This window comes from Brassica oleracea, chromosome C1, assembly GCF_000695525.1.
Source record: "Brassica oleracea var. oleracea cultivar TO1000 chromosome C1, BOL, whole genome shotgun sequence".
In the NCBI taxonomy this organism is placed as follows: domain Eukaryota; kingdom Viridiplantae; phylum Streptophyta; class Magnoliopsida; order Brassicales; family Brassicaceae; genus Brassica; species Brassica oleracea.
The window spans coordinates 6,445,176-6,464,805 of NC_027748.1; the positions used below are offsets into that span (position 1 = coordinate 6,445,176).

The 19,630-nt window shown below is 36.8% G+C and overlaps 5 protein-coding genes and 1 non-coding gene across 10 annotated transcripts; 2 read left to right on the forward strand and 4 right to left on the reverse strand.

Annotated features, from left to right (window-relative positions):
• Window positions 1–3,323: 3,323 nt before the first annotated feature.
• On the reverse strand, window positions 3,324–5,292 carry LOC106297678. 4 transcript variants are annotated; one of them, XR_001261445.1, is made up of 4 exons: window positions 5,097–5,292; window positions 4,786–5,057; window positions 3,628–4,291; window positions 3,324–3,541 (listed from the first exon to the last, which is right to left on the reverse strand). XR_001261445.1 is itself a non-coding variant. In XM_013733883.1 (3 exons), exons 1-3 carry the CDS (start codon window positions 5,158–5,160, stop codon window positions 4,118–4,120), a joined length of 507 nt encoding a protein of 168 aa, XP_013589337.1. In that variant the 5' UTR covers window positions 5,161–5,292; the 3' UTR covers window positions 3,379–4,117. The 4 variants fall into 4 exon arrangements, 3 of the variants coding, with proteins under 3 accessions (XP_013589337.1, XP_013589329.1, XP_013589332.1); XM_013733883.1 differs by having other exon boundaries at window positions 3,379–4,288; XM_013733875.1 differs by having other exon boundaries at window positions 3,379–4,291.
• A 594-nt stretch (window positions 5,293–5,886) lies between these two features.
• Window positions 5,887–7,166, reverse strand: LOC106297392 (RING-H2 finger protein ATL29). The gene has a single exon (XM_013733641.1). It carries the CDS (start codon window positions 6,958–6,960, stop codon window positions 6,076–6,078), a length of 885 nt encoding a protein of 294 aa, XP_013589095.1. The 5' UTR covers window positions 6,961–7,166; the 3' UTR covers window positions 5,887–6,075.
• A 2,032-nt stretch (window positions 7,167–9,198) lies between these two features.
• LOC106311146 lies at window positions 9,199–10,325 on the forward strand. The gene is made up of 3 exons (XM_013748376.1): window positions 9,199–9,691; window positions 9,761–9,933; window positions 10,013–10,325. Exons 1-3 carry the CDS (start codon window positions 9,251–9,253, stop codon window positions 10,125–10,127), a joined length of 729 nt encoding a protein of 242 aa, XP_013603830.1. The 5' UTR covers window positions 9,199–9,250; the 3' UTR covers window positions 10,128–10,325.
• Window positions 10,235–12,456, reverse strand: LOC106311129 (AT-hook motif nuclear-localized protein 13). 2 transcript variants are annotated; one of them, XM_013748367.1, is made up of 5 exons: window positions 11,698–12,456; window positions 11,529–11,584; window positions 11,320–11,451; window positions 11,079–11,240; window positions 10,235–11,003 (listed from the first exon to the last, which is right to left on the reverse strand). In XM_013748367.1, the coding sequence occupies exons 1-5, from the start codon at window positions 12,251–12,253 to the stop codon at window positions 10,668–10,670; spliced, it is 1,242 nt and encodes a 413-aa protein (XP_013603821.1). In that variant the 5' UTR covers window positions 12,254–12,456; the 3' UTR covers window positions 10,235–10,667. The 2 variants fall into 2 exon arrangements, with proteins under 2 accessions (XP_013603821.1, XP_013603814.1); XM_013748360.1 differs by having other exon boundaries at window positions 11,674–12,456.
• A 2,167-nt stretch (window positions 12,457–14,623) lies between these two features.
• LOC106292202 lies at window positions 14,624–15,969 on the forward strand. The gene is made up of 2 exons (XM_013727817.1): window positions 14,624–15,003; window positions 15,528–15,969. Exons 1-2 carry the CDS (start codon window positions 14,761–14,763, stop codon window positions 15,762–15,764), a joined length of 480 nt encoding a protein of 159 aa, XP_013583271.1. The 5' UTR covers window positions 14,624–14,760; the 3' UTR covers window positions 15,765–15,969.
• Window positions 15,970–16,259: 290 nt separating this feature from the next.
• On the reverse strand, window positions 16,260–16,331 carry TRNAC-GCA. The gene has a single exon. It is a non-coding gene; the product is annotated as a tRNA-Cys (tRNA).
• Between the last annotated feature and the right edge of the window lie 3,299 nt (window positions 16,332–19,630).

Here is a 19,630-nt window from a genome sequence, read left to right on the forward strand (position 1 = left end):
TTAAGGAAAACTTACATTTTTGTAATTTAAAGTCGTTTTAAAAAAATTCAAAATATAACGTATAAGAAAATTCTAACATATAAGAAAAATATCACATATAAGGTGTCCTCATTTTTGTATTTTAAAGTCGTTTTTTAAAAAAATATAACATATAAGGTTTCCTCATTTTTGCAATTTAAAGTCATTTTAAGAAATTCAAAATATAACATATAAGAAAAAATCTAATTTTTTTATTATATGGTTAATGTGATTGTTTAATTTTTTTTTTAATAATATAAATTTAAACAAAAATGAAGAAGGATGCAAAAATTGTTATCAAATCTTTATTATTCATAATCATTAATTGTCATATATATGTAAATCGTATTAGGTAATTCCGTAGCTTTTATTTAAGGAAAAAATACACACTTCCTATATTTTAGGTTAATATAATGTTCTCTAGTGTTATATAATTATGAAATAATGTGATACCATTAGATTAAACTATACTTTATATTAGATGCTCTAGAATTCTTTGAAATGAAATTTAGAAGGCATTTAGAGTGCCACCTAATATTTGAGGTTTATTTTAATTAATACAAAATTAAAGTTCTAATTTTTCAAATGCTTCTCAATTAATATATAGGGGATTTGTTTTTTCTTGATTCAAGAGAAACTCATTTGAGCCAATTGAAAGAGAACGTGGGTAAGAATACTTCCACCAGATTCATCGGTTTCATCTTTTTATACTGATATTCCTAGGAATTACCAGTACCATTTAGCAAGTAGATGGGTCACTGTTAAGTAGAATACCATAGTCCTTAGTTAACATGAATGATTCAACGCACATTACTAATCTTTTTTTTTCCATATTATATGATTCTTACAGTATGTTACGACAATGATTAATTCTGAATCATTCTTTTTGTTTCCGTTAAAAATACAATTAATTGTGAAATATAAATAACCATTCTTGTAACTGTTAAACTCACTCGACCACTTTCTGATGACAACTATGCATAGTTGTGCATATACTTTCGGGGTTGCTGCTGGTGAAAAATCTACCGCTAGCACGGCCAGATGACCGTTGTTTCTGAGCCACCGGTCTAGACATCTCCTGTGTAGCGGAATATGCAATAGAAGAAGGGGGAGCCAAGGAAGGTAGACGACTCAACTTGAGCTTCTTTCAACAGTGCTGAAGCAGTTTCCCAAAGACCTGATGTATAGAGATGCTCACCGACAAGGAGCAAAGGCTCTTTAGACCATGATTAACCCCAGTTTCTTAACTGAGGTTCTTAGATTCGGCTAAGAGACGGTTCTTAGCTTTTTTTAGATTTTAACTAAGAAAAACTAAGAACTGTCTTTTAAATAAGAGATATAAAACCATGATTAACTCCACTCTCTTAACTGAAGTTCTTAGCTTCGGTTAAGAGACGGTTCTTAGTTTTTCTTAGATTTTAACTAAAAACAGCTAAGAACCGTCTCTTAATTAAGAGATATAAGAACATGATTAACCCGGAGTTCTTAGGATGAGGTTCTTAGCAGAAGTTAAGAAACTGTCACTACAAGAATAATGGGTTTTAATAGCATACCAGAATAGTGTTTTTACGATTATGCTATGTTTTTGATACCCGTGTTTTAAACATAGCGTTTGCCTTTTACGAGACGCTATGTTCGAATGTCAACTTAAAAAAATTAAAATAAGCGTACGGTTTTGAAGGAGACGCTTATGTATTATAGCAAAGAAACATAAAAACTGTTATATTTAGTTAGCGCGGTAATGCCCGCGACACTTAGAAAATTTTTGGCTCCTAAAATCAATTAAGCTCCAAATAAAAAATAGAAACCCCCAAAATTAGGGTTCTCCCATCTCTCGTTTGTGTCTCCCCCATTTCCTCCATTCGATCGATAATCTGAAACCAAAACCTCTCATTTCTCTGAATCTAGCTCACATCAAATCTCACTCTCAATTATCAAGCTCTTTACTTATCTCATCCAGAATCGTCAAAATCACGTCCCCTCTGATCGAAATCCATCTCCAATCAGTCGAAGGTGAGTTCGAAGCACGGTGGCTTGGCCAAATGACAAGCTTGTTTTATTGTAAGAAAGATCCGATGGTTTTGAACTTGTTATGCTATTATGCTAGTTGCGGCACACTTTGAACTACCAATGTTGATTTCTCTACTTTTGTAATATTTGACAAGAATGTTTTAATGTTGAATCTTTGAAGTTTATGTTTCATAATATAATGTCTGACAAAAAAAAATCGAGTCTATATAAAAATAAATAAATATATATAAATTATAAAATGAAAAATGTAAATATTATAATTATTTAAATATACTATATAATAGCATCAATATTAGCTGCTATAATTTCTAAATAATATATATAGCAGGAACTATTAATTGCTATATATGAATTAAAAATAACTTCTCGAAAACGCTGTTAATAATATAACTAATAACATTAATGACGCGCTATTAAATAGGTTACTATTGCAAATACAAAAGCGTTATCGATTCCAAAGAAACGATAGCACCGCGAAAAAGTGTTATCTAATGTGCCATACCTACTATGACGGGCGATGATACAGCGTTCCTTAAACCGCTGTTGAATCGTTAGATAACGTTTTTCGTCCGCTAGTAAAGCCCATTTTTCTTGTAGTGTTTAGATTTTCTTAACTTTTAACTAAAAAGGGTAAGAACCGGTTCTTAAATAAGGACTTAAATAAGGACTTTAAGAACCGGTTCTTAGCTTTTTTAGTTAAAAGTTAAGAAACAGTTTCTTAACTTCCACTAAGAACCCCACTCTAAGAACTCCGGGTTAATCATGGTCTAAGAGCCGTCTCTTAGCCGAAAAGTGTAAAAAAAAAAAAATTGTCAAATCATAAGTTAAGAACCCCGCTTAAGAGACCGGGGTTAATCATGCTCTAAGAGTTGTCTCTTAGTCGAAGAGTGTAAAAAGAAATTAAAAATTAAAAAAAAAGTCAAATCATGAGTTAAGAACCCCGACTAAGAGACCGGGGTTTTTTTTTTTTTAACGCTGATTTATTATGATCTTACAATTATGATATGAGAAAGATTACATAGACGATTCGACAACCGACAATACTACCTGTCTTATGAAGACCTACGCCTAACTGCATCACATGTGCCGTCCTATGAAGATCTACGTCTGGCAAGATTTACTTGCACCATGTTGAAGATCCCTTGTAAGTCTTTCTTCCGTAGTCTGTATAATTTTTTAATAAATCGCTTTCTCCGGGACTTGAAACCTGGATTTCATGTAATCTGCAATAAATTGCATAGTCTGGGATTCGAACCCCAGATTTGGGTGTAGAAGCCTTTAAACCTTAACCAGTAGGATACAGTTAGAGATGTCAAATGGGCTCTCCCATCCCGTCCCGGACCGCTGCAGGTTTGTCTTCAGGCGGGACACGGCGGACCTGTCCCGCGCGGGATGCGGTCCTAAAAATAGCTGCCCAATCCCGTACCGCATTCTTTGCAGACCTTCGGGGGCCGTCCCGCGGGATATCGGATATTACATTGTCTACTTCTTCCTGTATAATATTTGTGTATTCATCCAAGCTTGCCAGACATATTTGTTACTAAAAGAAACAGTATATCAAAATAGGTGACCACTTACGTCTGTCTTGCTCATACAGAATACTCAGCTTGTCATGCAGATTCTTCACCTTTGCATCATGGGTACAAACATATCAGTTCAATCTAGATGCATAGCTCATGAACAAGACATACTTGTCTATAATCGTTTCAGAATCATTTCACATCATGTGAAATAAAACTTTTGTCTTTCTGAGATGTATTATTGATCCTATATATAAACCCGTTCAAATCCTATGACAATGTCAATATCTAGTTGCCATTAAAAGGAAATGGCACTAATAGCGTGAGCATGGTAAATGAAGTTTCCTACGATATATCAACACCTTTAGGTAATGAAACAAAACATCTTAATCATCACCTCGGCAATGTCAATGACTACACGTGAAAGAAACATATAGCTTCGTTGTGGACTTTGCTTATCTTATCTAATTTGTCTAGAAAATAGAAATTAAATTGACAGAATAAAGAAGAGAAAAGAAACCATTTTTGTTACTAATATGAAAACCAGTCTATAAAGGAAATGATGAGACGGTTTTGTTTCCAGCGTTGATCTCGTTCATGGCTCGTTTGACATGTTCATCAGGCTCAATGTCAACGATGAGAGTTTGCACAATCTCAAAACCGTAAGCAGACATTTCCTTCTCGAGCTCCTCTTCAACAGCTTTGGCAATTTCATTCTTCTGCTCAAAGACATCATCAAGAAGCAGCTTAGGGACACTTGCTCAGATCACTGAAAAAAAAACAAATCTCACTTTCAATAACATATTCATCACTTTCTAAATCAATGTTGTTTACACTTACCATCAAAGACATAAGCTTGGATTTGGCTCATTAGTCTTTTAAAACACAATCACACTCACATACTAATCGCCTATTCAAACAGACAAGTAACAGTTAACAATAAAACCATCAAAGTTTCTAATAGAACAGCTCATACAGTTTCAAACATCAAGCCACAATAAAAAAAAAAACAGAACATGAACTAAACATCAATTAAAATCGACTAAAACCGAAGCTAAGCTAAGCACAATCACACTCACATCAAGAACAATGACTTAATATCAGATTAAGAATCATCATGTTTCAATGGACCATTTTATCATTTACGAAGTACACATGCAGAAATTGTAATCAAAAGATAAAAGTCTAGAATTCATGAGGGAAAGAAATTTTATACCTTTTGGTGGAACGAAAAGGAAGAGAGGCTCCTCTGCTGCAGATTGAACACGATGTGGTCACCAGAAGCATTGTCGCCTGTCGGACATCGAACGGCCATCATCGGAGCTCCATCTCTTCCCACGGCCATCGTCGTCATCTCTTCCCACGGCCATCTTCCCACGGCCATCATCGGAGCTCCATCTCTTCCCACGGCCATCGTCGTCATCTCTTCCCACGGCCATCTTCCCACGGCCATCATCGGAGCTCCATCTCTTCCCACGGCCATCGTCGTCATCTCTTCCCACGGCCATCTTCCCACGGCCATCATCGGAGCTCCATCTCTTCCCACGGCCATCGTCGTCATCTCTTCCCAAGGCCATCGTCGGAGCTCCATCTCGTCCCACTCTCTCTTTCGTTTTGTTTTCAGGTGACGAAAGAAACTGAAGCGTCTAGCGGTTCATCTGGGCCTTCCTGCGGTTCATCTGGGTCATCCCGCTTTAAACCCGGTACCGTGCAATCCCCATCCCGCAAAACCCGCTTTTTTGCGGGTCATGAATTCCTAGNACTTGACTGACCATCAGAATCCCAAATTAGTTCTGATAACCTCTTACCAAGCTAGAAACCATGCGTGAAAAGTCAGGATCGATAACATGTATCAAAGAACTGGGGAAAGAACGTTGCTATTCTACTTTCAGTTGCTTGATAATCTCCAAGACCAGAAACAAAAAAAAATTGTGAGTCTTTCACATCAGCAGCTCCACCTGAACCTAATATCCCATGATAATACACCCTGCCTCTCGGACTTAGTTCCAAACTTGAGTGAGTAACTTCATCATTGTTTCCTTGATCATCACCTTAGCTTTCTTGTAACAGATCCTTGCAGAAGGACTTCTTCCCAACTTGAATCAGTTTCATTTTGGCTTTAGCCACAGCTTCAAGTTTTACCTCGACCATGGTATAACTTTGTGGTAACATGTAGGTCTACCATTTCAAAACTGGAGTTAGTTCTGTATATAAATTTGAAATTTGATTTAGAAACGTAAATTTACACTATGATAGACACACAAATTGGCTTTCTTTTCTAAGGCCAGTCACTCACAATTTGGTTTAACACTCCACAAAATAAATTGTCCGCTTTTATTAATAAAACTCTGGAAAATAAAAATATATAAAATCACTAACAACACTAATTAGCATCTCAAGTTAAAATTTCTACCTAAAAGATGTATATAATTCAATACAACAACAAGAAAAATAAAAGAACCTTTTGTCAAGAAAGAAAAGTATGAGTATAGTATCTATTAGTTCTTTAATTTTCTGATTGTGTAACAGCCGTTTGGTTGGAGACTTCACCAAACCGGCGATGATCACATTTGTTTCTAATAATTTCACCAAAAGTAACACAACTTTCTGTTTGGCCATGTCCTCTTGTAACCTTGATCTTGACATGCTCCGGTAATCTCAATGTATACCTATCTTCTTCCTCCGGTTTGTTTCTCACTATTGAATGTCCCGTCGAATGTGATCTCGAGAATTTATCCGGCAGAGTTTGTTCTTTTCTCGATCTTTCATTGTTTAAGCAACTGTTTTGTCCTGAAGACGGCCAAGTATCAATCTGTGTTGTTGTCCGATGATGCTGATCGTCGTCGCTATTTTCTTGAATCACATCAATGATCATCTCATCGACGTTAGGCAGCGTAATGGTGGTGTTTTCTTGCGGTGGAGGATCAAGATCATGGCGACAAACGGGACAAGTTTTGTGAGATTCGAACCAAAGATCAATGCATTCTTGGTGAAATACGTGGTAGCATGTGGTCAAGAGACGTAGCACGTGATCTCCGTCGAATTCTAGTAGACATATAGCGCACTCGAGGCCATATTTCTCTTCCCGGAGATCTCTAACGGAGGAATAAGGAAAAGTGGGAAACGAGTTTATGATGCGAAGTTCGAGGCCGGGATTAACCGTGGGAGCTTCCGGTGGCTGGATGGGATTTTCGGTTGCTTCGGCTTCTCCTCCATGGCGGAGACGCCAAGCTTGCATCATGGCGTCGAGAAAACACTTGCAGAAATAAAGCGTGAAAAAACCTATGAAGAAGAAAACAAGGAGTATGACGGTGAGGATGACCGTCAAAGGCGGTGTGACGTAGTTTTCTGATGGAGAATGTGGCGGTAAAGATGAAGGATATGTCGACATTATGGTGGCCGGAGACAGATTATCTCCGCCGTGAGATTTCTCATACACGAAAAAGAACAAGAGATCTGGTATTTTTATTGTTTTTGTTTATAGTTTTTAGTTAAAAAAGCTTTTTATTTGGTTGAGTGTGTGGAAAATGTGTGATGGGGTGGAAGTGTAGAAGTTGTGATTACTAAAAATAGAAACTGTGTTTTGAGTTTGGTTTGGTTTTGTTTGTTGCTTGATTTGCTTAATACTATGCATTGAACGAGTCCTCTGTGACATTTGCTTGACGCTAAGCCATTTAGGCCTTAAAATAGTACGTTCTGTTCTCTCTCTGGTTTCAAGGGTATAGTCACTTGTTAATTTAAGTCACCTTCTAACCAAAAATATCAGGATTTTGTTTTATTCTGCTACATATCATCGCTACTGAAACACGATATTTACTATTTACATCCAATCAAATGTAAAATTCTTTTTCTAAAGTAGACAAACTGCAATTTCAATGCATTTTAGTGACCAACAAGATAATTTGAGATTAGGGTGGATTGTGAGAAGTGGGGATGGTTTGATTGATCAATGAGGTTTGGCATCAGCACCAAAAATGAAGAAATTAAGAACTCGTCGGTTTTCGAAGCTGTATCCAACTTCCAACTAAATCATCATCTTTACCACACCATTTCGCAAGCTACCTTTCAGTTTCGACACCTTTGGTTTTGACATGGTTAACAAAGACTAACATCGCCACTTTATCATCTTCCATTCATGTTTTTCTATCTCTATGTGACGGAATGAAATAATGACTATATTCCTACAGGATTATTAGTTTTTTGGGAAGAAAAACTACAAAATACGTAAGTAATAAACTAATCACTTATCAATTATCATTAGTTATTTTAGTTATTTTAGTATTCATTAACTAAGTCAAGTAGGTTGAGTGAAGTTGTTTCCATTTTCCATGTTTCGTAAAACAACCATTTATTTTATAAGATAACGTTACCTTTAACAATGTGAAACAAACTGACAAAACTAAAATACCATATTTTCATCACATACTAGACAAAAGAAACCTTATCTTATCTTATCAAACAGGAAAATGTGCCAATTGTAAGCTGTAACCATAGTGAATCAGATCTTCAAGATTTCACAGATAACCCCAAAGATAAAGAAAATGTAATTTTGTGTGATGTTAATCATCCACGATTCACATATCAAAATCATTTTTCCCAAGTGGCCAAGTACACTAGGCATGGTATATGAACATGAACTGAGTGATGATAATATTGTCGTAGTGATACTGATAACTATACCACAACAATAAAGACATTACGTCAAATCAATCGCTGATAGAGATATTTTAACTCCTTACATGTTAGAAAACACGATTGAGATAACTAGTGAAACCTTCGTCGTCATACGATTATATATAGAGATGGTAATAGAGACTTATGCTGTTATATATACTTATGCTATAATAATACTGGTGTGATCTCTCAAGTATTATATACATGGTCAGATCCAAAATTTTGGGGGTTATAAACATTTTTTTAAGCAGTTCGATAAAAAAAATTTCTATACTAAAAACCTTCAAAAAAATTTTGGGCCAAGGCTAATGTTTCACCTGGTTGTGCCGAGATACCGCCCTGATTATATATTTCATCAAATCGTTTAAAAAAAACTTTTATTGTAATACATGGAGACAAAACCAAAAATGCAAACGTATTGTCTTTATCAAACACCATTGTTTGAGTAGCCACATTATATAATTGACATGACATCAAAAAATTCAAACAGGGTAAGAGGTTAAGAGTTTCGATACACATGTTCTTATGATTCTGGCACGCTAATGGTATTCGATAAAGTTGAAATACAATGGTAAGGGTGGTTTCGAACTTCTGTGTGCACAAACTACAGTAATCAATCCTGGAGTGAAAATATCCTACACTCACCTAAGTACGAAGAACCCGTACAGCCTCACCAGGTCCCACAATCACCTCCACGTGTCATAAACAGAGCAGTCAATCTCTTGGCCCTTTACGTGCAAACCCTTCACATGTCGTAGATGATTCTTCCCCGTCAATCATATTCATCGCATCGGACGGCTGATAGAAAACCAACTTTAAGTCCATCACACGAAAGCGATGACGTGGCGAGAAACTGGCGCGAGATTGTAAAATAAAAAAAAGTCAAACAATCCAACGGTGGATATGAAACAAAAGTCAGATGATTGAAGAATCTATAAATAGCAAGAAACGAGAGATTCCGTTAATGGATAATCTCACACTCGATCGAAGAGACAAAAAGGTTCGTGATGAAATCTCTTTTGATGCGAACCGGTTCGATGCCGGTTCAGACCCGGTTTATTCCGTCGACAATCGCCCGATACAACTCCGTCGAATCGTTATCCACCTACGGCGAGAGATTCCCCGTCGGCAAGATCTCGATCGATGCCAAGTCCGCGGCGGGGATGCGGAGGGTGTTATCGGAAAGCGACGTGATTAGATCGGAGAGAATGTCGAAGAGCGTAGTCGGATCAAAGCCTTCGCCGGCGAGAATCCCGGAGGAAGAGGAGCAAGGCTTCTCCGTCGGTGGCGGTGGATCTGGTTTCAGCGGCGGAGACGGAAGCAGAGGAGGCGGAGGCGGGTACGAGTACGAGGATAGGAGCAGGATCGGTGATTACTATCGAGAGATGTTGAAATCGAATCCGAACAGCTCGCTTCTTCTGATGAACTACGGCAAGTTTCTCTACGAGGTAAAGGTTTCGACTTTGTGAAGTTTGAGGTTGAAGTTAAGGTTATAAAGTTTGGGTTTTTTTGATTAGGTGGAGAGAGATTTGGAGAGAGCGGAGGAGTATTACGGGAGAGCAATACTTGCGGATCCAGGTGATGGTGAAGCGTTGTCGATGTATGGGAAGCTGATTTGGGAGACGAAGAGAGATGAGAAGAGAGCTCAGTGTTACTTTGATCAAGCTGTTAACGCTTCTCCTGATGATTGGTATGTTATGTTATATAGAGTTTGGATTCTTTGATGAGTTTTTTTTTTTCAGAATGTTAAAGGTTTGTGACTTTTGTAGTATGGTTTTGGGATCATACGCTCATTTCATGTGGGAAGCAGAGGATGATGATGAAGAAGAAGAAGAAGACTTGATGGTTGGTGCATCACCGGCTATGATGGTTTCTGCGGTTTAGAAACGCCTAAAGACTTGTTAACACGAAGAAGAAGAGTAATGGAGATACTTTGACTATGTATGGAGTGTTTACTTTATTTTCTAACTCTTTTGTTTTACTTGCGATGTAATAGTAATCTGAAGAGAAGAGCAATAAACATATATGTGACATAAAATGAATGTAATGATATGCACAGATAATAAAAAGGGCTTATGTAAAGCTTTTGTATAATTAAAAGTTTTGTACCAAAGATTTGATCTTTTGCAGTTTGGTAGAGAAATTAGTCAGATTTTTGAAAATTTAAGAGATTGAGGAAACAGGAGAAGTCTTGATGATCATCACAATAAAAAGAAACAAACTAAAAAAGATGGAACTGAAACCTACTTAACATCTCTGTCTCTCTCTCTATTTATCTAATACCGAAAGCTGAAGTAAAGAGAAAGTAGGAAGCAGAAGAAGACGATGGGGGAGAGAGTAAGAAAGCTCAATCTAACTTGTGGATAATTCTGATGGAGAGATGTGTAAACGGAGCATAGAAGCAGAGCAATGAACCAACTCTGTTTATTGAGGATTGTGGCCAGGCCAGAGGTGAGGATGGTACATCTGCTGCATAGGCATTTGGTGAAGTGGTTGCGGCAGAGAGTTTCCAAATAGTCCGTGATGATTGTTGTTGTTATTGTTGTTGCTACCACGGTGCAACGGAGAGTTACTTTCGTTTTCCTCTGATGACTCGCTCGAATGCTGCTGCTGTCCCTGAGACCGAGGGCTTCCTGGTCCACCACCACCACCAAAGCTCAACATATTAGCTGGTGCTGAAGCTGGCTCAGGAGTATTCTGAACACGCCCTGCGCTTTGTTTCGGTTTCTTCACTTCCGGTACAAAGCTTCCAACAACGACCTATATACAAACCCGAAATCAAAGTCAGTCAGCATCTTGAAGATTCTGTGAATTAACTCGAGTGTAAAGGCTAACCTGAACTTGTGATCCAGCTACTAGCATTCCAGCAACACAACCACCCACAACCTGACCATCAGGTCTAGCCAGAGATACACTCAAGCTACCAGTTTTGGTCACAGTACCATTACTCTCAGTATTCAAGAAAGAGCCTGACATAGAAATGATCTCATATGGTCCCTGCATATACAACACAAAGATCACACAGACAATCCAACGATTAAGAAGTAAGTAAGGACATGCAACAATGTTTATATACCTCATACTTAACAACTCCATTAGGATTGCTAGATTGACGAAACATAACACTAGATACAGCTCCTGTAGCTGAGAGAATACAGATCGCTCGTGGTCCTTGATGCGTAAACGCCACTACCTTCATAGCTATGTCCTGAACAGGAAACACATCAAAGAGACAAATTCAAGATCAAAGCTTTAGAGATTTGGTACACACAAAACACACATTACCTCTCCAGTTTTGACCTCAATGACATGAGGTGTGAACCCTACTCCTCCTGTTCCTCCTACAGACAAAACCCAGAAACTGTAAAACAGTGATCTTGATTTGATCAAAGCAGAGAAAAAGACAGCAGATCCGAGTTTCAGACAGTACCTAAAGCATCAAGCTGCTTCTTACCAGACCCAGGAGGACGACCTCTGTTCCGTTTAGCAGGCGGATCGGTAGAGTTCGCACCACCACCTCCGCCGCCGCTATCTCCACCACCATCATTTCCACCGCCGTAGGAATTAGAAGCAGAAGGAAGAGGAGAGGTAGGAGCCAGAGCGAGACCAATGTTGCTGGCGTCAGGAGTATACTTCCTAGGCCTTCCTCGCTTCTTCTTCACCTGCTGCTGCTGCTCGATCCCGAATCGCATCGAGTGCTGCTGCTGCTGCTGCTGGGTCGAAGGCGATCCTTCGAATCCGAGAGATTCAAGCGTCTTCTGATCCATCTGCTGCTGAGGATGGTGATGGAGGTGATGAGGCGAGAGAGAGCCGAAAGGTAAGCTGCTGCGGTGGTGCATCATCGCCTGAGATGTGGAGGTGGGACCCATTAAGGAGGCGGAGGCGGAGGCGGAGGCGTTAGGGTTGCGATGGAAGGAGCCCATTAGCATCCCAGGCGGTGATTGTAGCTGCTGCTGAAGTTGTAGTTGTTGTTGGTGTTGCTGGTGGTGGTGGAGTTCTCTAGAATCCATCGTAAAGGAAGAAACTTTCTCTCTCTATGGGAGAAGAGAGGTTTTGTTAAATTGTTTTTTATCGGAGACCCAGTTTTTCTTGTTTCGCGAATGCCGAGAAAATAGACGAGGAAGTGCAGGTTTTTGAGTTTTATGCGAAAGCGTGTGAGCTAGCTAACAACTCTCTCTCCCTCTTCCTCACTCACTCATAGACGATGATGTGTATTTGAGTGGTATTTTATTTTGTTGGTTTAGTTATTTATTTCAAATTTAAGGAACAAATCTTCGTTTTAGGGTGGAAGTTTTTTAACGAAATAAATCTAAGTTTCACTTTTCAGGGGATTTTTTTTGTTTTAATTTTAAGGAAATAAATCTAAACATATAGTTTAGTTAGGATTTGGTTAGTGAATGTCAAGGAGAAGATTTAAGGAGGAAGTAAAGAGTTTGTCTTTAATGATGATGTTCAGTCCAGTCCATTTACACTTTGTAGTTGTAATGTACTCTTTGGATTTGGTGTCCTCCTTTTTTTTTTACAAAAAAAATGTTTTTTAATTTGTTTTGGGTTTTTCACATAATTTGCAATGCTGCATTAAATGAACCGAGTTTGGTAGTGGAAGAGAAAACTAAATCGGAATGAGGCATTGAAGTTGAATGTTAGGAGGGTTGGTGACTTTCTCTCATTTTAGACTCAAAACTCTTAACCAAGCGATGAGTGAGAAGAAAATTACAAATAACACTATATAATTTCTTTTGAAATAGAAACAAATGCACATGAATTAATAAGAGAATCTAATAAATCATGTAAACTATATAGATTTTGGTTTGACTGTATTTTGGAAATCCAAATAAACATGGGTTTGTACTTTGATGTGTCAGATTTTTCTTAAGTATAAGCATATACTTCATCAGATCTTAAAAACAATCACTGGTGTGAAAATGACATCAGTTTATTTTGACAATCTTGCCCTTCGCTTGCCTCATCATTTTAAGAAAAATGATTGTGTATAGATTACTAATTCTTAATGCTATGCTTACATCGATTATTTTTTAATGCTATGCAACATAAAAATATAGATAGACCCACCGGAGTGTAATACTAATGTAATGTTGACACCCAATGGATATTTTCTGCTGAGCAAGATAAAGATCCAACTTTATTTTCTGTAGAAGAACAAAAGTGTAACTTTCAACATCTGATTTCATATGAACCAGCTTTGGTTATATCCACTCTTTTCCTACCCATACCTATCACGAGATTATTTGAATTCACCGGCTAAGCTTTTGTATCGATTTCACAAAATGAAACCGGTTTTTAAATTAAAAAGGACAAAAAGTGACATGCAATTGGTTTTGGGATACTCAATGAGAAAGCACAAAACTTTTGTTGGTCTAGCTAGCGGCTAAAGTGATCGACTTTACCAGACCAACAAGCACCAAAAAAAGCAGTTGTTTAAAGTTTAAGCCATGCGCGTTACCTTAAGAAACCGGACACGTAAACCAGATTATACTGTGAACATTGGTAGCTGAAAATAGAAAAGATGTTGAGACAGCTAACGAATTACACTAGAGCCAGCAACCTTTCTCAGCCGAAACTTTGGTAGATTGCGTGGTAGTTGGTAGGTATTCATATAGTTGGTCATAAGATTAGACCCGCGCTTGGTAGCAGAACAAGATGAATGACGTTTCATATGGCATATCTCAAAATTACTCATCAGTTCAAACTCACTATCTTCTGGTACAAACTCAACTTTAAATTATACGATCTTCCATTCTATAAAACTAACTGGTAATAACTGAATTGATGCATTTTCTTTATCTCTTACTTAAAATTTTCATGTGAGATTTTGTCCCTAATATTTTTTTTTAATTGAATCTTATCAGATTTACATTGGGGATATGTGTGACATCGCCAAGCTTGTTTTACCGGTGTACATAATTGCAAACAAGAAAGTAATAACAATTACCATGCATCAGTTACAAAAAAAAAAAAAAATGTAATAACAATTACCATGCATCTACATCACAATTTTCACCAACGGCGTAGATGCAATTACCATGCAACAACCATATCTCACTCCAAGCTATACTAGCTACTCTAATTAACTACTAGACTCAATTTTTAGAATACTTCCCAAGGGCTAATATTGAGTTTCCTTAAACTAATAAATCAGACTTGAATCAATCACCTCATATATTAATCGAACAACATAAAACTATTTGGAATCACAAGTGAAACAATTCAAGTGTTAATAAAGACGACGATGAAAGGAGCGACGGAAAAGTTGGCGGTGGACTTTCTTAATGGGCCTGGAATTTTCATTTATGCAGGCCTAATACCGATCCATAAGTAAATCTTTAGTACTAAAAACGTTTTACCGCGCAGTCAAAAGTAGAAAAAAGGCGAGGCAGAAGAAGAAGAAGAAGATCCAGACAGAACCCTTTTTAGATACTGTTCTGAAGATTTGTCTGATTCCGACCTAATCAAAGAAGTAGAAACTGTTTCCGGTTGCAATCCTTGGTGGTTGTCAATGGGGTTCTTAAAGAAGCTCGCGGGCGTGTTTGGATTTGGGCAGGAAGCTGTGAAGAATGAGGAAGACGATACAGTCATCGATTCCGGCGACGGAGATAAGCGGCGGGAGAATAATCAGCCGAGGTTTCGCGAAACCAGACTACCCAGGAAAGGATTTGGAGTTCCGGTTCAAGTCGCCGTCGAAAGGTCTCAACTTGGTCCTGTTCTTCAGCCGTGCTCCGCCGGAGACGGTGGTATCCAGGTTTTTTTATTTTCATTTATCCGATTCTCGAGCTTACTGGTTGATTGTTTTATTTACTTATGCGTTGTCTAGTTAGCAAGATTAGCTTAGTACAAAACTCCTCAAAGAAAAAAACATTTAGCTTTCTGATCGATTAGGTTTTAATACACGAAAATGTGAAGGTGCTAGAAAAGATTCCTTATTTAACCGTTGATAATCATTAGATCATGTTCTACATAATAGCCCTTAGCTTCATTTTCTTAGTTTGGTTGTACAAACATTAATTTCGACTCTTCTTTGCGCTTGCTTTAGCTTAGAACCCAGTTCTCCAGTTGAATTATAGTTCCTTATGGCATATATAGTTCATTAAGAATCCTAACAGTTAGATACAGACTTGCATTGAAGACTATGTTGAAATCACTTGCTAAGCCAAACTGTAATCTTTTCTATGACACGGTTAAGAGATTGTATTATCTTCTTCTTATTCTTGTATATTTGTTTTTTTCTTACACTATGTTATAGTTTTCTCCTCTGTTTAAAATCAGGGACTAAGGTGGTATACAAAACGGCTAAGGGTTGATGAAGATGGAGATGTTGCGGATGAGTTTTTGGAAGAAGGAGATAAACCGACAAACGCAGAAGACGATCATAGCTCTAAGACAATGCCAAGACTTGAGGCGAAACGCAAAACAAAACCTGCTAAAGTAAGAAGACTGGTTGTGTCTTCTGATGGTAAACTCCAGCAATGCATTGAACATCAAGGAAGATTATTTATAGTATGAATATGATTTGAAAGAACACACAGAGAACTTAGGGCAAGCTTTTGTTTCATCAGCATTTCAAATTCTGAGCAAAAACAAGACTGGTTTTATAATTAGAGACATAAATGATTTTGGGGTTTGTTTTACAATTAGTTTTGGATCTATTAGACTTTGTAATTTGTATTACTACGAGTTCTTTGTGGTTTATACATAATATCATCAATCTCTTAGGGTTTAAACTTTTATATTTCATTCAGAATTGTCTTGGTTGCTGTTCATAAGACTAGTCATGCGGCATCTACAGATCTTTTGCCCTAAACAACAGAGAGCTGGCAAAAAAGTTTGACTCAAACCTTAGCTCTTCGTCAATTGTCTTCGCTTGAGTTAAGGTTTCAAATTGGAGATTTTAGTTGGGGACTCAAAGTCATGCAAGCTTGGGTACTAAACTTGCTCATTTCAAATAATTTGGGTCCATAGTATTAATGTGGGAAACTGGGATTACAAAAATCAACAAAAAGGGCCTAACCGGGTTCGAACCGGTGACCTATTGATCTGCAGTCAATTGCTCTACCACTGAGCTATGGACCCATGTTGACTACTTTGTACATGTTTAATGTAATAAAAGAATTATGAATGTGGCCAGCCACATTGGATTTCATCCGAACCTCATGCATACTAGGCTTCCGATTCGTACTTGCTGTGCTGAGAAGAGGTAGAAGATAATGAATTTCTCACTGGATAAACTTTTATAAAACATTAAAGGCATCGTTATTTTTTTTTTTATGTCATCGACTTAAACACACTCAGTATGAAAACCAAAATGGTAACTCTGTATCCATGTGAACAACGAAAAATGATTGTTTTCCGGCACTGCGTGCTAGACTATCCGCCTGTAAATTCTCCGTCCGAGGTACATGAATGATCTCTGAACTGAGGAAACTTATCTTCAAAGTCTTTATGTCTTCCAGATAACTTTCAAACACCGGCTATTTTTCTGGTTCTGAAACCATCTTCACCAATTGAGAACAATATGTAGCAAACGTGACCTGAAACTGACGTAAATTTCTCATACACTCCATTGCCCATATCAGCGTTTCCATCTCCGAATGTAGAGGTGAGAGACTTGCCCGAATGTTTCTTGCCCCCATCAATCCATCAAAACCTTCGAGAGTGCTATACCAACCTTGCCCTGAATAAGATTCCTTATCTTTCCACGAAACGTCGATAAAACACCAGCGTCATGTGATTATTGGAAGGTGCCTAACCTCCACTTGTTGTGATGCATGCTGCATGTTCAGCGCTTGTGCCTCATCCCAACGTGTTGATTCTGTTTCCGCTATATTGAGCGTGTCTCTAGGATCAATGTCCAAATTACTAAAAACTTTGTTATTCCTTCCTTTCCAAATGTACCATAATATCCACACAAAGTGATCATCTTCCATTTTCTGGAGGACTCTCCAAACAAGATGATCCATATTTTTAAAGAGAGCACTAGTGGGAAAAATAGCTGGGTTTGATGGTATCTTCGATAACGCCCAAACTTGACGCGCTGGAGAGCATTCAAAAAACACATGATTTATTGATTCCTCGTCAGCTCCGCATCTAGCACAACATATGTCTCATTGTATTCCTCTTGCTTTCAAATTTTTCTTTACAGCTACGCACCCTGATACCATTTTCCATAAGAAATGTTTATCTTCGGTAGACATCGTATCTTCTAGCAAAACATTTTAGGATATCCACAGTGGGGCCAAAACTTTCTTGTGCTTTTACTTTATCCGGATAGACCCGTTCTAATTGGTATCCTGATTTAACCGTGTATTTCCCATTATTTCCCATTATTCATCTTAAAAGCATCATTATTATTCACAGATACAATTGAGTTTAAAGTTAGAGAAGTCGACGGGAGTTGAATCTATGTCAGTGTTGATTTTAAGAGTTTGAGGGATATGTTAAATACTTAAATATGTAAAGAGTTTAAAAATTTTATTCATCTTAAAAAGTTTATAAAATCAAGTGGATTTATGTAGTATTTTGAAAAAAAAAATTATAAGTTTAATCGTTTAAAATATCAAGTATCAGTCTCTTACGCATTATTTTCGAAGTGATTTTAATAATTTTAATTATATGTCGTTACATATTAATTTTCAAAGAAAAATAATAACATATCTTAGTAAAAATATGGCATAATTACCTCTTATTATTTTTTATCAAAAAATTTTAATCTTATTGTGACATGTAAAAATTTAATAACAAAGATTTTGATTTGAAAATTTTCTCAGAATAAAATAATAATATAATTGGTTATATACTATAAACGTCAAGTGTGTGCATTATCTAAAATACCATCGAATCCCAATATTTTTCTTACTAGTTCTTTTTTTGGTAACATGGATCATCTTTTTTGGAGAGTCAATCCAAAGATGGATGACCACCAATTTGCATGGATATTATGGTATATATGGAAATGCAGGAATAATAAAGTGTTTAGTAATATGGATATTGATCCAAGGGAAACACTTAAATTAGCAGAATTGGAATCAACACTTTGGGCTGAGGCCCATGTACCCACTGATCAGAAGAGGGAGCATCAGGTACAGACCAGACCCACATTAGCAACTTCAGGACGATGGTGTTTTATAGATGGTTCATGAAAAGAGAATGAACTATTTTCGGGATAAGGCTGGTATAGCACCTTACTGGGCTTTGATGGTTTATTAGGAGCAAAGAATGTAAGAGCATGTCTTTCACCTCTTCATTCGGAGGTTGAGACTTTGATTTGGGCGATGGAATGTATGAAGAATTTAAGACAGTTTCAGGTTATGTTTGCAACGGATTGTTCTCAATTGGTGAAGATGGTTTCGGAACCAGAAGAATGGCCAACATTTGAAATTTATCTCGAAGATATTAAGTTTTTACGAAGAAGTTTCCTCAACTCAGACATCAAGCTTTTACGAAGAAGTTTCCTCAACTCAGACATCGTTCATGTACCTCGGACGGAGAACCTACGAGTGGGTAGCTTAGCACGCAGTGCTAGGAAACAACCATCTTTCGTCGTTCACATGGATGCGGAGTTACCGATTTGGTTTACAAAGTCAATATAAGTCTGTGAATGTCTTGTTGTCAAAAAAAAAAACTATAGACGTAGATTCTTAAGATAGATGATGACAAAATTTGGCTATGATAAACGCAGATCAATTACATATTATTATTAGAATAATAGAATTGAAAATAATTTGATATATACTTAATTTTTAAATATTTAAAAGTTATAATTAGATATATTAATTAGCATAATATATGATTAACCGAGTTTTAAAGTTATTTGAATGTAAATGTTATACAATACACTGGTTGTATAACTGATAATTATTTTATTAACAAATATAATAAATCATTTTAATCGACCAATATATTTTATTCAATATATTAAATCCTTACTAATAAAAGGGACCTTTTGAGGCTCCATAGAGGTCCACATCAGCAAAAAAAACTTCTCCCGAAAGATGACATGTGGCATAAAATATAGTTTTACATTTTAATATTACTAATTTTCGAAAATTATATATAATATGTAAACATACATCATAAAAATAGAAAAACTACATTAAAAATATGTAAAATTACCATTTTCACTTAAAAAAAGACGGCTTATCTCCATAATGTAACATTACCGTTTTATAAAAAAAAAAAAAAACATTATGTATAATTTCGAAAATAATAAATATATGTAAACATACAACAAAAAAAATGGAAATACTACATTAAACACATGTAAAATTACAATTTTACATTTTTATTTTAAAAAATAATATGTAAACATACAACATAAAAATGGAAAAACAACGTTAAACACATGTAAGATTACCATTTTTCACTAAAAAAAA

Coding starts and splice junctions, on each gene's coding strand:
- LOC106311146 (XM_013748376.1), top strand. CDS start 9,251: ATGAAATCTCTTTTGATGCGAACCGGTTCGATGCCGGTTCAGACCCGG. Junction 9,692..9,760: donor ACGGCAAGTTTCTCTACGAG/GTAAAGGTTTCG, acceptor TTTTTTGATTAG/GTGGAGAGAGATTTGGAGAG. Junction 9,934..10,012: donor AACGCTTCTCCTGATGATTG/GTATGTTATGTT, acceptor TGACTTTTGTAG/TATGGTTTTGGGATCATACG.
- LOC106311129 (XM_013748360.1), bottom strand. CDS start 12,253: ATGGATTCTAGAGAACTCCACCACCACCAGCAACACCAACAACAACTA. Junction 11,585..11,673: donor GAAGCAGCTTGATGCTTTAG/GTACTGTCTGAA, acceptor TTTTGTCTGTAG/GAGGAACAGGAGGAGTAGGG. Junction 11,241..11,319: donor ATGGAGTTGTTAAGTATGAG/GTATATAAACAT, acceptor TTGTATATGCAG/GGACCATATGAGATCATTTC.
- LOC106292202 (XM_013727817.1), top strand. CDS start 14,761: ATGGGGTTCTTAAAGAAGCTCGCGGGCGTGTTTGGATTTGGGCAGGAA. Junction 15,004..15,527: donor CCGGAGACGGTGGTATCCAG/GTTTTTTTATTT, acceptor GTTTAAAATCAG/GGACTAAGGTGGTATACAAA.
- LOC106297678 (XM_013733875.1), bottom strand. CDS start 5,160: ATGGAGCTCCGACGATGGCCTTGGGAAGAGATGACGACGATGGCCGTG. Junction 5,058..5,096: donor CGTGGGAAGAGATGGAGCTC/CGATGATGGCCG, acceptor GGGAAGAGATGA/CGACGATGGCCGTGGGAAGA. Junction 4,292..4,785: donor CCTTTTCGTTCCACCAAAAG/GTATAAAATTTC, acceptor GATGTCTTTGAG/CAGAAGAATGAAATTGCCAA.
- LOC106297392 (XM_013733641.1), bottom strand. CDS start 6,960: ATGTCGACATATCCTTCATCTTTACCGCCACATTCTCCATCAGAAAAC.